The sequence below is a fragment of the Ochotona princeps genome, chromosome 22, assembly GCF_030435755.1.
Source record: "Ochotona princeps isolate mOchPri1 chromosome 22, mOchPri1.hap1, whole genome shotgun sequence".
Lineage (NCBI taxonomy): Eukaryota > Metazoa > Chordata > Mammalia > Lagomorpha > Ochotonidae > Ochotona > Ochotona princeps.
The window spans coordinates 5,017,148-5,033,270 of record NC_080853.1 but is presented as its reverse complement, the minus strand read 5'-3'; the positions used below and the strand labels follow the sequence as shown (position 1 = coordinate 5,033,270).

At 41.9% G+C, this 16,123-nt stretch overlaps 1 protein-coding gene across 1 annotated transcript in view; it reads right to left on the bottom strand.

Annotated features, from left to right (window-relative positions):
- BCAS1 (brain enriched myelin associated protein 1) overlaps positions 1-16,123 on the bottom strand; it is a 76,072-nt gene that overhangs the window by 29,296 nt on the left and 30,653 nt on the right. Inside the window, exons 6-9 of the mRNA XM_058679878.1 lie at positions 13,072-13,239; positions 12,097-12,141; positions 9,444-9,578; positions 2,757-2,966 (exon numbers count right to left, since the gene is read on the bottom strand). Coding sequence (XP_058535861.1) covers positions 2,757-2,966; positions 9,444-9,578; positions 12,097-12,141; positions 13,072-13,239 — 558 coding nt within the window. The remainder of the gene's footprint in view (positions 1-2,756; positions 2,967-9,443; positions 9,579-12,096; positions 12,142-13,071; positions 13,240-16,123) is intronic.

The following is a 16,123-nucleotide window of genomic DNA, read 5'->3' as shown; positions in this document are numbered from 1 at the left end:
GGGTTGATAGGAGGTGGCGGTTCCTCATCCCTGGGTACTGGGACGTGTGGAAAGTCATCAGTGGTTTCCCCCTTTGTCTCTCCCCTTCCCCCAGAAACAACAAGAAGAAACAGCAAATTTGGAAGCAATGAGTTCACCCAATTTTCCCTAAACCTTGATCCTTCCTACCCTGATCCACCATGTAATCATTACTAAAAAATAAAATTAAAAAATAAAAATAACTAATAATTAAAAAAAGAAAGTGATATCATTGGACACAGAAAACTTTCAAATTGTACTTTCATAGGGAACATTTCCTTCCGATTGGGGACAAGTGATTTGCTTGTAAGGTATCTGAACCTGATGATTTTTTGATATTCTGCAAGAGACATAAAGCTGCATCACAATGCAAATGAATTGGAAATAAAAGTGATTCTGCAACTGTGGAAATGAAGGCCAAGTTGTCTTTTCATTTGAGTATGTGGGAGATAGTGTGAACTCCAAACAGGAAACAGCATGTTCCTCAGAGATTCCAAGTATAAAAGAAGCCTCTGAAGACAGCGTTTTAATGCCTTTCTCAAACTGAATGGTGGAGAAAGATACAGCAGTTGCTGTGGTTTCTCCCTCAACTCCCAAGCCCAGAGGAATGAATGACAGCAATGTCATGCACTCGCGACTTTCGGAGCAGGTGTGGGGTTAGCAGTTTTACCATCAATAACGCACTTACTGCTCACTTCATTTCTTACCCTTGGCGTTGTTATTATCTGCACTATATAAACAAAGAAACTCAGGTTCAGGGAGGTGGACTGGGACTCAACATCAGATCACCCTGACTCCAAATTGAATGCAATGTGAAAGTTACTCACATGCTTCTGCGTGGCTGGTTTGTGCCAGTGCCTCCTGTCACCTATAGCTGAAGACTCTCCTGCTCTCAGCCTCCACGGCAGGGTTGCTGGTGCTAGCCTCCTCTCTCCAGTGTCTCCCACCATGACTGAGCATGCTGTGCGTGGAAGCACAGCTTCCATTCCTGTCCAGTGTGGGACTCCCAGCACCAGCCTCCTGTACTCCAAGCTTTCCCATTTGTTGGACCAAGACTTTCTGAGCATCAGCCTCATCATCACATCTTCCTCTCCTTCTCCCTCCCTCCCTTCCTCCAAGATGTCAGTCCCTTTGACCCTGGATGCTTCAAAGACACTTCCTATCAATGTATCTCTTAATTTCTTATTTTTTTCTCAATTGCATGTGTTTATGGAGGAACACCATGAGACCCTGATACAGTTACACAGCAATTAATGATCAAATCCAGGCAGCTAGTATTTCCTTCCCCTTAAACATTTATCATTTCTTCTTGTTCTATAATCTTTTCTTATCAATTTTGTCTTGGTATCTGCTTCTTGGAGGACCCAAATTTATCATTATTTACTCACTATCACTATCATTACTTGTGTGACATTTTCCTTTTAATTGGATTTCTTTTGAAACTAAATACATTTAGTCATTTAGTCTTCCTTGAGCAAACTCATGTTAAATTTTCAGTTTAATGTTCTACCTGTATTTTTTGTAATATACCTTTAGAATATACATTCTATACATTATATATGAACATATTATATATGTATGGTACTTTAAATAGGTACAGAAAATGAAAATTTGAACAGATAAGTTTATTCTGTTGCAAAATATTTTAAAACTCATGCAGAATTTTTATTTAATATGCACTTGCCAGGGTCTTTTGCAAGACCCTGTGTGTCAATAACTTTAACCAAAAAAGTCCAAATTTGGATCAACTAAGTCATCTGCCTGAACACTAATACAGGCAAGTAGCTCAAGCAGAACTTGTTCTCTACATAAAATTGCTAGTAAAAGACTTCTAAAAATAAGCCATGGCAGTTGAGGAGGAAAGGGGAGCAGACTAGAACGTCAGCTGACATGATCCAAAGTTTATAAAAATCAAAGCTGGTTAGGTCGGGGGAAGAAGCTAGAAGGAAGGCTTCTGTGTGGCAGAAAACAAACAGGAAGGAGACTCAGGAACACAGCTAGAAACGATCCCACAGCACACATCTGCATTTTATCTGCCTCTGCGGCGTACCGAGTGGCATGCGTGATTTGGTAAAGTTCCCACGTTAGATTTTTCCAGCTCAGTGCATTTCCACCCCCTCACCCCAACTTCATTTGAAACAGGCCAGGATTCTGCACAGGTGCGGCTGCCCAGTCTGCGCGGCGAGGATGACTACGGAATGACTCAGCCTCACCCACCTACTTCCTGGCTGTGTGCACTCCTCGGGTATCTGATTCTAGAGTGCGGGGAAATACCAGAGTTGGGGGCCGATTTCCCGGCGCAGGACACAGCTGTGCTTGCCCAAGGGCAGTGAACGGCCGGTCAGGCTGAGTGATTGCATCTGCTGGCGTGGAGCAGAGATCGACCCAGATACGGCTCATGTCGTCAGGTGAGCTTGCTCGGAGGAGAGCAGGAGGAAGCCACAGGGACAAACCATCTGAGCAGGAAAACGAAGCTGCTAAAGCCCACACCCCTGTCACAAACCGGAGGTCACTCACAGAATGAAAAGGTCTATTTGTTCATTTCCTGTTCATCACAGACACATATTCGGTAACACGATAGGACTCTTGATTCCTCTCGGGAACAGTTGAGTCATTTTGGAGAAGAAAGAGCAAGCACCCCAGATTCCATGCATTGTTGGATTCACTGGCTCAACAGAGATCATTTCTCGGGTTACCTCAGTTCCAAGTTCTCTACAAAGGCTGAAAATCAGACTCACCTTTTTCCAAAAGAGTTTCCCCAGAGGCAAGGCCGTGGGCCCTGGTTTCTCCCTGGCACCGTCCTTCATGGTCTCCAGCGGGGTCCCAGGCTGCGAGGGAGTTGCAGGGTTGCAGCCTTTAGCACCCTTGGCTGGCCCCGGGGTCTCGGAGGGCACAGCGTCTGCTTTGTCTGACTTGAGGTCAGGGGTGGTGGGTGACTGAACAGCACCCTACAATTTCAAAATACAGAAGGAAGAGTCAAAATGATCTCCAGATTTTTTTTTCAAATATGGGCAGGAATTATCATGTTGTCGGTTTTGTTCTTTATTGTTTTTTTTTCAAATTTCTATGTCAATGTGGATTTGTGTTGAAAGCCTCAGAAAAAGTCAAAGGATTTTACTTAAAAAAAATGGAAGTATTTATTGATTACGTTCAAGGAACTAACTCATTAGGAGCAAAGGTAATCATAAGAGGTACTTTGCTTTTAGAATATGAAATTCTTCCTTAGACCAATGGTTCCAATTCTTTGGTCATACACCTTCAAAATATGCACATTCAATTTTGCAAATATCATAAACACGTATTATTCTAATTAGATTATAACAATGAGATTAGAAATTAAAGAGGGGTTAAAGTAAGTATCATTGCAATAGAAGTTCTGAAGTTTCTCCTGTGTTCCCCGTGGGAGGTCACCACTGTGGGTTAGAATGGAACTTGGTGGAAAGGTTGTGAATTGGAAGCGGATCCACAAGGCTCCCTTGGAGGCAACACCCATACTCTACTCCTAAAATGTCTTCAAATGTGACTCATTCTGCCCAGGTTCTTCCCCCAACTCCCTCTCCATCATCAACTCCCCACTGCATGCCCTGCTGCGGGGCGTCTGTGCTGAAGCCCAATCCTAGGACATCTGACTGTGCCTGTGAGGGTCTGTTGATCTGCACTCTGCCACCCGAGTCACAGCATCCAAGACGAGTTGGGAGAATTACAGTCATACTTTTTTGTTGACATGAATGATTATCAGTCCTAAACATCACAGATCCCTCTGACCTGACCTAACCATCCTAAAAGTCTTCCTTTCATGATTTTGGCTCCAGGGACTTGTGACTCAACCCCTTTAAATTTCCAGAAAATCCTATCTGACTGTACTGTCTGCCTGAAAGAGGAGGGGAATTCTCCCAGGAGAAATGGAGTGTGTATAAGTGTGGGAAATCTCATATTTTGGTGCTGGGAAGCATTTGATGCTTGACTTCTTTGCTTTAAGATTTATCTATTCGATGGTACAGCTACAAAGATGCAGGGGGGGGAGAGAGAAATAGAGATAGATACAGAGATAGAGATCTTCAAATCACAGGTTCAGGCCCCAGATGGCTGCAACAGCTGGGGCCAAAGCCAGGAGCCAGGCATTTCATCTGGTTCTCCTGTGTGAGTACATGTGCCGAAGCATTTGGGTCATTTTCCACTGCTTTCCCAGACATATTAGCAAGGAGCTGGACTGGAAGCAGAGCAATCAGGACATTATCTGGCATTCACATGGGACCTTGGCATTGCAGGCAGTGAGTTAGCTTGCTGTGCCACAATACTAATTTTTTAATAGATATGGAAACCAAAGGCTATGATCTGTCCTACCTTAAACAAGGGTCACCATCTGCCCCCAAATTTGGATCCTTCTGGCTCCAGTCAAGTGTCCTTTCATGGGACATTGTCTTGCCAAAGAGCATTTGTAAACAGTGTGAATTTTATTATTGAATGCAAGACACAACATCTTCCTTAGTTTATTTTTCAGTACTAAGAGGGAGTCACTTGTTGAGCAAATTCGAAGTTTAAATCATAACAAAGAAAGAAAGTATGGAATAGTAAACTCTGCAATAACATTAGTTCTAGCTAAAAGTGTGCAAAATAACATGATGTTGGAATTCAAAATAATCTCTGCATTTAACAGAAAGCTTATAGGTTCTGAGTTAGGAATGCCTGGTGGTATTTTATTCCTAAGTGACAATTAAATTGTAAGAGACCGGTGAAAGGAGAAGCACCTTCCCCCGCCCCCAACCAAGCTGCTTAATTTCTTTTCCAGAAAGCACAAGAAGCTGTTATTTTTTCTTAAAAAAACCCCCCACATTGAGGGCCTTCTATGAGCTATGATGTGAACAAGAAAAAACACTAAGTCTAAATGATAAATACACAATTTCAGCTGTGATAAGTGCTCCCGAGAAGGAAGGGATTGGGTACTTCCAAAAACAAAACAAAAAAAAAAGCAAAATGGATGGCTTTATTGAGAAGGGTGACTGAAGGGTGACTGGAAATTAACTAGGGGAGGGAAGTAGGGTACTCTCTGCATAGGGAAACAGTTGCTTTGTATCCCTTTTCAAGAGGACATGGGGCGAGCATCTAAGAACCAGGATGGAAGCAGCAAAGCCATGAGAGTTCAAATGGGGCCATCTCCCTGTGCTGACCTCTCCTTCTGCCCTCCTAGGGAAATCTCCATTTGCTCAGAGGTCCATTCTAGACCTAGAACTTGGAGTTACGGTGATTAAGATGCCAATGAAGACATTCAGTTTGCATGTCAGAGTGCCTGAGTTTCATTTCCAGCTTCATTCCTGACTCCTAGCTTCCTGGAATGCAGACCCTTGGAGGCAATGGTATTGATTCAAGTGGGTAAGTCCCTGCCACCCATGGATTGAGTTCTTGGCTTTTTCGTTCCATTCCTGGCCCAATCCTGGCTGTTGTATGAGTGAACCAGCAAATATGAGCTCACTTTCTGTTTGCCTCTTAAAGTAAAAAAATGGTTGATTGAGTCCAACTTCATTCTCCCTTTCTCAGAAAGGGTTCCAATTCTCTTAAGCTAATCCCATTCTGACAAGCTCATCACAGTGGAGGCTCAATCACTTAATGACCCTGTGCTGTGAATTTAACTCCTGCTGTTTGGTTTTGCTTCAGCCATGCTGCAGCAGTGTTTGTCTAGCTCAAGGATGTCCTTGACACCCACTTGGTCCACTCACCGAGAGTCACATGGGGTTATGGAGAAGCCCCCTGGCCTAGGATTCCTCTGGGGCAGCTCCAGTTGATTAATGAATCAGGTACATGGCTATCTCACCAGCCTCAGCCTTCTCTCTATGCTAGGGCCCTTTGCCCACTGTCAGCTCCTCAAGAGGTGATTTGACTTGATAACATGCCAAGAATTGTTGTAAGTAATGAATATTCTAACCATAGTCCTGCAAGGAAAAAATCAATCACCAAGCCCATTTTAAACATAGAAAATGTGGGTGCTTGGTGGTTAACTACCTTTCCCAAGGTCACATTAATGAAGCAGGAGCACTGACACTGAATCCACAGGGTCTGATGTCTAAATTCAAGCACTAACAGGGGCTCGATATTATTCTTCCTCCAGAGACTTGAGTGTTTTCACTCCCACCGACGGAGGGAAGTGTCCATACCCACTACTTTCAATGTCATTCACGGATGGGAGACTTGGGGGGTGATATTGCCTTTGTTCTTTGAAGGGTTACAAAAAAATTAGATGCCAATATGCTCTATGACCTTCAAAGAGTCACAGAACACAGACAGATACACAGTATATTGTTATATTAAAATCCCACTGGGGATGGTAAAATCAGGGCAAGAAATGCCTGAAAGGGGTCCTTGGTGAGAAGCTAGTAAGAAAAGGACTGAGAAATGCATGTACAAAAATAAGTTTCACTGACAAATGGTCAACTCTCTTCTTCACCAGGGGAAGGTCCCTTTGTGATGGAAAAATACTCGGAGACACTTGAGGAGCCTGACGAGGTCATGACTCTGTAACACCCTTAGCAATGTATTCTGACTAACATGCTTGTGTAACGGTAGGCTGTCTAGCTCCCTTGCTAGACCTTATGCTCCTAGAAGGTAGCAATGTCATTGTTACTTTCCTAGGATCTATCAGGTCTGGGGCAAAATCGCCATGAACTAAGTAAGTCACAGTTATAACTGAAAGAGGGAGGAACACTCACACCAGATCCCGTCACGTTACCTTCCCACCAACTCTACCAGCATCCCAGGGAGACCAAGGTTAGACCTCTCATTCCCTGTGCCCCGCCACCTTCTCAAAGAAATTCCTCGAGGTTCTGCCAGCATGACACCAAGGGGATCACAGAAAGGCTAACCATGTTTCCTGGGGTCATCTCACGAATAGCAAAATGCGAATAGGCTAACACCATTAAAATTGAATTTCAGATCAGCAAAAAATAATTTTCTGAAATAAGTGTATCCCCAAAATTGCACGGGACATATTTATATTTATACTCAGAATTGATTTCTTATGCCTCTGTAAATTGCATTGATTGGCTATTTTCTACTTTATCTAACAACTTTACCCATTGAATCCTGATGTATTAGATTTGAACATTTGCACAGGACATGATCTTACCTTCTTAATAAGTTTTCATCTTGTTATAGTCTTTGGGAGTGGGAAAGAACAGGTGTTAGTAAGAAAGAAGCATTATACCAAGTGCTGAAAACAGTAAATGTGTGCAGGGCTTAGAAACCTCCTGAGCCTGCTGCTAATTGCTCAGCTGTCTGGAAGAGAGGATAGAGACTGGGAAACCTGAGCGGTCAGAGTGGCATTTCTGGGCATGGCAAAAAACTCTAAAACAGCGCCTTGCCTGTCTGGTGCTGGGGGAGGTGTGTAAAAGTTTGACTCTAAGGCATTGTGTGTGATAAAGCCAAGAAAAAAATGATTTCCACTCAGCAAAGAAAAGCCGACACTGATTTATAATAAACTTACTCCACTAATTAATTCCAAACCTCACCACATGGGGACAGAACATGGAGAGGAAGAGAGGTAAACCCAGGGATTAGCCATAATTGGGAGCCATCCTATTTGCTTGTAGCTTTCCTTTTCTGCTCTTGGTTACAAGCATTTTGGAGAAATCGAGGCTGAGTACTATACTGTGTCTGATCAGACTACAAGGGTTGTTGATAGACCTGATTTTCTGACCTTTGTAGACAACAGAATAATCTAGAAAGAAATAGACTATCTTATATGAAGGGGAACAGGCCAGTGAATTCTACCAAACTTCTGCGTAAAAGAGGATTGAAAACAATTTTGTACATAAAAATATTTTCCACACAGCTCAAGGCCAAGGCCTACAGTCCCTGTGTCGCTGTCACAGAATGCTTCTTCCACATCTTGGTAGTATCCCAGAATCCTGTCTTCTCCTCAAAATAACTGCAGAGGCAATATGTGGAGCCAATGATTTTGGGAAGTCCTAAGAATAATAATATTGAACTTGGGTGGTCCACTTATGGACTTGGGTGGCAAGATATGAAATTTTGTAGTGCATGAAATGAATATCATAATGAAATGCAGATATGGAAGGGAAAAGTCTCACAAATGTTCAAGGCTTTCCACTTATAGAAGTTTCTATGGGTTTCTATCTAGAAACTATGGGAGTTTCTAGATTCTCTTGTATGAGAGCCATGTAGGGCTCATTAGCAGTTACTAAACTACATCTCATTCTCAGTTACATGACATCAGAAAGTTCCTTCCCCCATTGCAGTATCTATGCATTATTTTTCCACCTTCTCTCTTTATGGGACAAAATAAGCCTGTTTGGAAATTGACAGGTATCTCCCTAACATCACTTATCTGTATAAATATAGATTCCACCGTGAGAACTGTCTGTGGAGCTTCTATTTCTACACACGGTCCTGGGACTATTGAGGAACTTGTTTAAATACAATCATTCAACTTGGTGGAGAGTGGTACATACTTTTCACAAATTTTTAGGCATACAGATCCAATTCAGGGATCCTTTTAAATGGTGGTTTCAGATGAACACTTAAGTCTTAGCCTTCCAAAGAACAGTTCCCTAAAGGAAAGTGGGTGTTGCTCTAACTTGTTAGGCATGTGGCTTTTGGCTACCTGCATTCATTGTTTTCTCCTCCTGGGGTTCGACTTGGTTTCAGTGTAAGTTTAGTTAACAGGGGTAATGGATGAAACAGACCACAGAGTGATAAAATTGTTATCTTGAGGTTAGAAGAGTATTTCCCCGAGTGGAGGAAGCATACCACTAGCAGATCAAAAATGATTTTAGACTGCATAGAAACAGGGTATGAAATAACACTCAAAGAGTGAAAATACTTTTCCTTTCCACTTCTTGTTCAGCTGCTTTAATAACATTCTGGGGAAAATTTTAGTCTGGTACTGGTATTTCTTTAACATTTTCCTACCATTGGCTAGTTGCCTTTTAATAAAGCTAGGAAGGGAAACTGAATCGGAACTTGCCACAAACAAGGAAGCAGGAACATAATACCTTTTTTTAAGTAAGCCATATTAATAGTTTCCATCTTCTAACAAAAAGTGATTCTAGTTATCCATACATGATAGCACAAAAATTTTTAAAAGGCATATTTAAATAGTCATCAATTTCACTATAAAAATACTAACAATAGTACCAGCTAATAGGCATGGTGCCAGTGGTATGCGATGACCAACATCTGGGAAACACTAGGTTAGCGGCACAATCCCAGAACCCTGGTCCACACCCTGAGAAAGCAATCTGAGAGGTTTTTAGTGTGGGGGAGGTCATCACATCTTCTTTCATTTTTGTTTAATCATTTCAACCCTGCTTTTGCAGCTTAGTCACTGTCATGGAGTGGAGAGGTAGGGCAATACCTTCCTTGGTGGTGAAGACCAGGGTCCTCTTTACCTTCCTGGTGAACAAGATACAGACCTTATGCCTAAAGAACTTCCTAAAGGCGAGTCCTAGGCTGGGGCTATCCAGCTGCTTTTTCTTGGGGCCTTTGGCCTGAGTCTCGGATGTCTTCTGACCGGCGTGTCCATCACACACAATTTCTGCTTTGGATGCCTTGTGGGCAACAGCAGTCACAGCTTAGAGCTTTATGATTAAACAAAACCATCCCCCCCATTATTTAAAAAGGCATGAATACACTGTAATAATGAACTACTGGTTCATCACTCTTGTTTCACATCCTATCACGTGGATGTTTATCTTCTGTGAATTCTCAAAGACTATTTGTTAAACAGTATAATCACAGTCAACTTCAGGTACATATTGGTTTTCATGTTTTTCAAAAGCCCAGAATACACATCTCAAATAAAGAAAAAAGCCAAAAGACCAACCTCCCCACAAAAGCAAAAACAAAACCCAACATCTTTCTGCTAAATTAAAAAAAAAAATTTAAGCTCCATCTACATGACTTAAAATATTTAAACGAGAAATTAAAAAAACCAAAAACAAAGACAACACAGTCCCTACTTGAAAGTATTAAAATACCTAATTGGTATTGTTACAAGGGAAAGAAAAGAAAATACCTCCAGACACACAATTTATTTTTATGTGCTGGAGTCAAGGCAAGTTCTGCCGCTGAATGGCATTCACTTCTCAAACCAATCTCCTTCGATTCAGTCTTGGGAACCTAGTGGAAGCACCCACAAACCAATCTCCTTCGATTCAGTCTTGGGAACCTAGTGGAAGCACCCACAAACCAATCTCCTTCGATTCAGTCTTGGGAACCTAGTGGAAGCACCCACAAACCAATCTCCTTCGATTCAGTCTTGGGAACCTAGTGGAAGCACCCACAAACCAATCTCCTTCGATTCAGTATTGGGAACCTAGTGGAAGCACCCACAAAAATTTCTATGGCCACCCAGGAGGGCAATTCTCACAGGCAAATGAAATTTTTGGTATTAAGCAGTTCACTGGGCAACACTGGGAGAGATTGGAACTGTAACAGCCCAGCTACAATCACTCAAGACTGTTGACTCAAGAGTACAAATGTACAAGATTTTGTGCCTGGAATGCAGCCAGAAGTTGTCTGGGGCCTATGGGATGAACAGTACAGACTTTAAAACCCCCAAATGAAGCATTTCAAGAGAAGAGATGTCACAGCAGCAAGGTGTGGGAACCAGACTTGTAGGAAAGAGGTTTATTTGTGGGTGTTGTGAAAAGTCTTTGTTCACCACACCTGCTTTTGAGACCCAGATTCACTAGTAACTATCCCTGCGCTCTCTGGGCAGGAAGATGACATTTTATCAGTGAAGTGAGTTCAGCTGGGGCCTCCTTCTGAGCCTGGGAAATGTCTGGGTGCATGAGCAGCTGGAGCCATGCATCAGGCCACTTGGGAAACCACATTACACACCCACATATTTCACCGTGTATATCCTTTTGTGCAGACTGTGTGGTTTCCAATAATGCAAGACAGATAACTAGAAGAAAAAAACTGACCCAATCATTCATCAAGCTTGACCCTAGTTGTCTTGTAGCAAATGAATACTTTTATAGGAAAATGGATGTGGATGCCTCAGTTATCACGGCATTTCACCTGTCTCACTCAGGGTTACAGAAAGAGCGACCACCTGCACTTGACTGGCACTTCACAAGCCACAAGGCTCTGGGAGAGACCATCTTTATCCAGTTTCACAGCCAGGAAGACTTATGTCTGGACAAATTAGGACCCACCACTACGAAAGAGTAGAATGGGCACAGCACAGTAGGTACAGATGCAGCTCTGTGGAGGTTAGACTTCCCAAAACTTCACTCCTTCCAATGTGGGTAGCAGATCTGGGGGGCTGGTTAAGCCATTTGCTTATCCCAGTGTCTCTGAAAACAATTTCAGTTTTCAGAAGAAGGATGCAAGACATTTCTCCATCACCGAGTTAAATTTCCCTACAGCTCTGCGAATTTTAAACCACGTGTTCCACTAGGGTCATTGGTTCTGTTTAGTGCGTAGGGAAAATGTCTTGAGGAAGAATGGTTTCAAGGCAAATTTATTTGGAGGAGAAACTGGCTGCAATTCCAGACAGGAGTGAGAAGCCAAGGCTCTCCTAAGCCCTGACTGCTCTGCTCCACCTTGCTGAGGTGTGTATCCCATGGCAACAGTTATGTTTCATCAATGTCCTCTGCAGCAATGTCCTTTACTTTTTTTGCAAATCATATAAAAAACAAAACAGTTACTTTAAAAAAGAGAAGAATAACAGTTTCTTATTCTAGTTTAAATGGAATATTTTTTACCACTACATTCCACGAGTCTTTATAAGCATAACTAAAAAGATGGAGACGATGACATAATTATTAATCTTCTACCTAATTTTATATAAGAAATTGGTTATTGGGACATTAAACCAGACTAGCATATCATTCAAGCTTACTACTGAAAAATTTATTAAAATATTGTTAATTTGAACAAAATATTTCAATGAAATATAACAGTACCATCGATTTCTAACCATACTGTATGAATATGCAAATAGATAGATACAATTTATGTGCCACAGTGCTATAATTCAAGCAACAATAATCAGATACAAATCCAAATCCAATTCTATGTGCAAACCCAAACATACTCAAATCTCAAACTACTTACCGTGTCTTCTGGATCTTTTTTTGTTTCAGTTTTGTTAGGAGAAACCTTCAAAGTTGGAGAAAACAAAATATTAAGAACCATAGCTCCCCAGGGGGGTCTTTAGTTCATAGACACACCATTCTCTGGTGTGGTTGAGTTCTCCGTATGGATCAACAGGTAAATGAGAAATATTTCATTTGTTAGAAACCCAAGGACTTCTGGACAATACAGAAGTTAACAAAACTGTCATTTTATAATGAAACACATCAGACCTTACGCATTCCCTAAGAGTCTGACCTCATTCATAAAGTGTCTCTTGAAGGTCATTTCCACCTTGCCATGTCTGACTTTCCATTACGTCTGTCTTTTCTCCTTACATACATAAAGCTCTTGGATGTAGTGCGTGTTTTCTCCATTAGTTTTTATTTATCTTTTGAGGCTAGTCTTGATGTCTGCAAACAGCCCCAGCACCTTTGAGGTTGAGTAGCTATGCGTTCATTCAATCAGCTCTGTTTCCAGGCTGGGGCCTCTGGCCAACAGCGTCAGAGATGAGCAAGCAGTGTGGAAACCTGGGCTCTGCTCTCTCGCAACAGAAGGGGCAGATTTTAGATGTGATGAGGCAGAGATCTTGTCTTGCTGCAGGATTTTCCTTGCCATTTGATTGAAAAGGAAGGCTGTTTTGATGGCTCAGCAAATCCAGGATGTGTTTTCCAGTTATATTTATGATAAGAGATCATAATACAACCCTTGCCGATAAAACCCCGTTATAGTTCAGCTCCTGGTGCCTAGTGTGGATACCCATTGTGTATTTCCAGGCTCCCAACTACAGGCTGCCTCCGTGAGGGCCTGAGGAGTACCAGCTGCATGGAAATGATAGTCCATATAATAATAATCCATTCAGTAGAGTAAGGTGAAATATTCCTTATTATTGCAATGAACACAATCTAGGGCAATGGAATTGAAAGTGGGAGCGGGAGAAGAGAAGAAACTACTTACCAGAGTTTTAAAGAAACTCATGATGGGACTGTTATCCTCAGTGGTATCTCTGAACTTAAAGTCGGCCTTTGAAGCTTCTGGTTTGTCTGGGCCGTCAGGGACAGAGCAGCTCAAACTTCCGATTTCCTGTCCTCCGCCGCCTCCTTCTTCCTCGCCGGTAGCTATGTCCTGGGAGCAAAACAGAGTTTTCACGGATGCAACCTGTTGAGTGTGGACTCTCAAAGTAATAGTCTTGCCTCGCGTTCGCCCTTACCCTCTAATTCCAGCCATACTTCTTCTGCCCACGGGTGTGCAGAACAATCAGCAGCCTGTGAGAATCACACTTCCTTCCCTCCCGCTCTAACACAGTCAGCATTGCAGCTGGTCGGAGGGGCAGGGGTGGGCGCCCGAGCGTAATAAACACAGCAGTGCATATCGTGTTCTGAACAAAAATGCTTTTCTCCAAGTTCTGCAAGGAGGTTGCGTGGGAGGCCAACGTTTCCCATCTTTGTGGCCTCCTACTCTGAGGATCCGCACATTATCCACAGAGACGGTTCCATTTGAATCCCCACAGTGCCCACAGAGGTGGGCCACTTCAACCATCACAGGGTACTTCTGCCTTGTGGATCGTATTGGGGAGTTTATTGGTTCAAGGGACATGACAGAGGACAGACTGTCCTCCTCTAAACACCGAAGAGGATTGGGTACATTCTGAATCCGTAACAAGCACATGGGCAGCTTGGGTTTTTTGTTTTGTTTTGTTTTGTTTTTTGTTTTTTTTTTAGATTTATTTTGAGAGAGAGAGAGAGAGAGAGAGAGAGAGAGAGAGAGAGAGGCTGAACGAGGAATCCTACAACCACAGTTCACTCCTCAAATGGCTAAACAGCTGGCAACGGGCCACTCCAAATGAAGGAACCATGAGTTTCTTCCCGCTTTCCACATAGGTGCGAGCGCATGGGTAAATAAAGCAAGGACTATCACTGCTGACCCTGATAACGTCAGATGGAAGAGATCATGTTAACACCAAGATGCCAACACTCCTAGCATGATATTGGCAAACACATTCAGCAATATATAAAAATACACATTGTAATCAAGTAGGGTTTACTATCTAGGTCTGCAAGCCTGGCTTAGTATGTGACAGTCAATAGATCTCTCACACAGTTTAGGGACTAAAGAAGAAAACTAATAAAAGTATAAGGATAAAGAACAAGTATTTGACAAAACACAATCAGACACTTGTGACTAATGCTTAAATACAGGCAACTTCCTCAACTTGATCTACAAAACAAAACAAAACTTTAGAGCTAACATTACTGTTATTTCTGAAAGACTGAGTGTTTTCCACTAAGTATAGGAAAAAGGCAAGAATGTTGCCTCTTGCCATTCTTACTGAATAATGTACTGGAAGTTCTAGGCAGTAAAATAAGGCAATAAAATAAGGTACATTCAGGCTAGAAAGAATGAAATAAAACTGTCCCCAAATAAGCAGATGGTATACTACTCTTAAAAATCCCATGAAATCAACAGATAACTCCTATGATTAATGAGTTCAGGGAAGCTAAAGGATGCAAGACAAACATACAAAAATCACCCATGAACACCGAACTTACAAATACAATACTGCAAAAACTGAAATACTAAGACTAATCTAACAAAACAAACAGAATTTCTGAGCTAAAAATTATATAACACTGTTAAAAGGAATCAAAATAAGTAATAAATGATAAATAATAAATAAATTATCCAGACATACAATGTTCCTTAATAAGAAGAGTAACGCTGCCAAGATATCAGCCATTCCCAAGTCCATGGGGGTGGAATAATATGCAGCAATAAAAAGGAAAATAAAGAAAAACATTGATTGATACACTCACCACGATCTGAATGACTTTCTGCAGAACAATATGGAGGAAAGAAGCCTAATCAACAGGGGCATATATGCCATGAATTTATTTACACAACATTTTCTAAGGCAATTTTAAAAAATTTCCCAAGTAGTATCTTAACTGCTCCTCCAAGCACTCACTGCTTTTTTTTTAAAAAAGTTTTTGTTTGAAAGGAAGAGAAAGAGACTCTATCTGCTGATTCACTCCCCAGATGTGCGCCACAGCTGGGGCTGGACCAGGCTGAAGCCAGTAGCCAGGAGCTCAACTGGCCCTTTCATGTTTACAGACTACTCCGTCCACCATATTTTGACAGTTATCTCAACAAAGACAATGTGCACTAGAGAAACACTTCTAGTCCCGACCCCCCGAGATCATGAATATACCTGCGTATAGAAAGCCAAGGATAAAGCAAATCTTAACATCTAAAATAAAAATCTTACATAAATAGTGTTTTAACTAAAAGGAAGAAAAGTGTGCATGATATAACACCATTTGTGCACAAAAAAAGAACAGCAATTAATGTTTTATTTGCTTGTATATGTCAATGAAACCATAGAGACTCTGAAAATGTAAACAGTAATTATTGGGGTGGCATTTGTAGGTGAGTATATAATTTATAATTTCTTATGTTGAGTCAGGTGAATGTATTAACCTATTAAGATGAAAACCAAGTGAGTTGGACTGCCAGCTGCAATGCCAGCATCCTATCAGAGCACAGTTCTGGTCTTGGCTGCTCCAGTTACTGTCTAGCACCTGTTTATGTACCTTGGAAAGTAGCATGAGATGGACCAAATACATTGTCCACGTGGGTGACCCAGACAGAATTCTGGGCTCCTGGTTTCGGCCTGGAACAGCTGCAGCTCTTGCAGCCATTTGCGAAGTGAATCAGTGAATGGAAAATCTCTCCCTCCCCGTTTCTTCCTCTGTCTTTGTAACCCTGCTTTCCAAATAAACAAATAAATGGATAAACACATTTAAACAAGGTGCTTGGCTAATTATGAAATTTTTTAAAATTCTAGAGTCAGACTAGTCCCAGAGAAGCACCCAACCTTCAGGCGGGCCGTCTGCAGCCTAAACCTCACGTTATCGGCCAGGTGATCTTCGTCCTTGACTACAAATGTGTCTTTGCTACTTCATTGCAGACAAAAGCACATGTGATCTCTGGGAAGTGCCTGCAAGCTCCT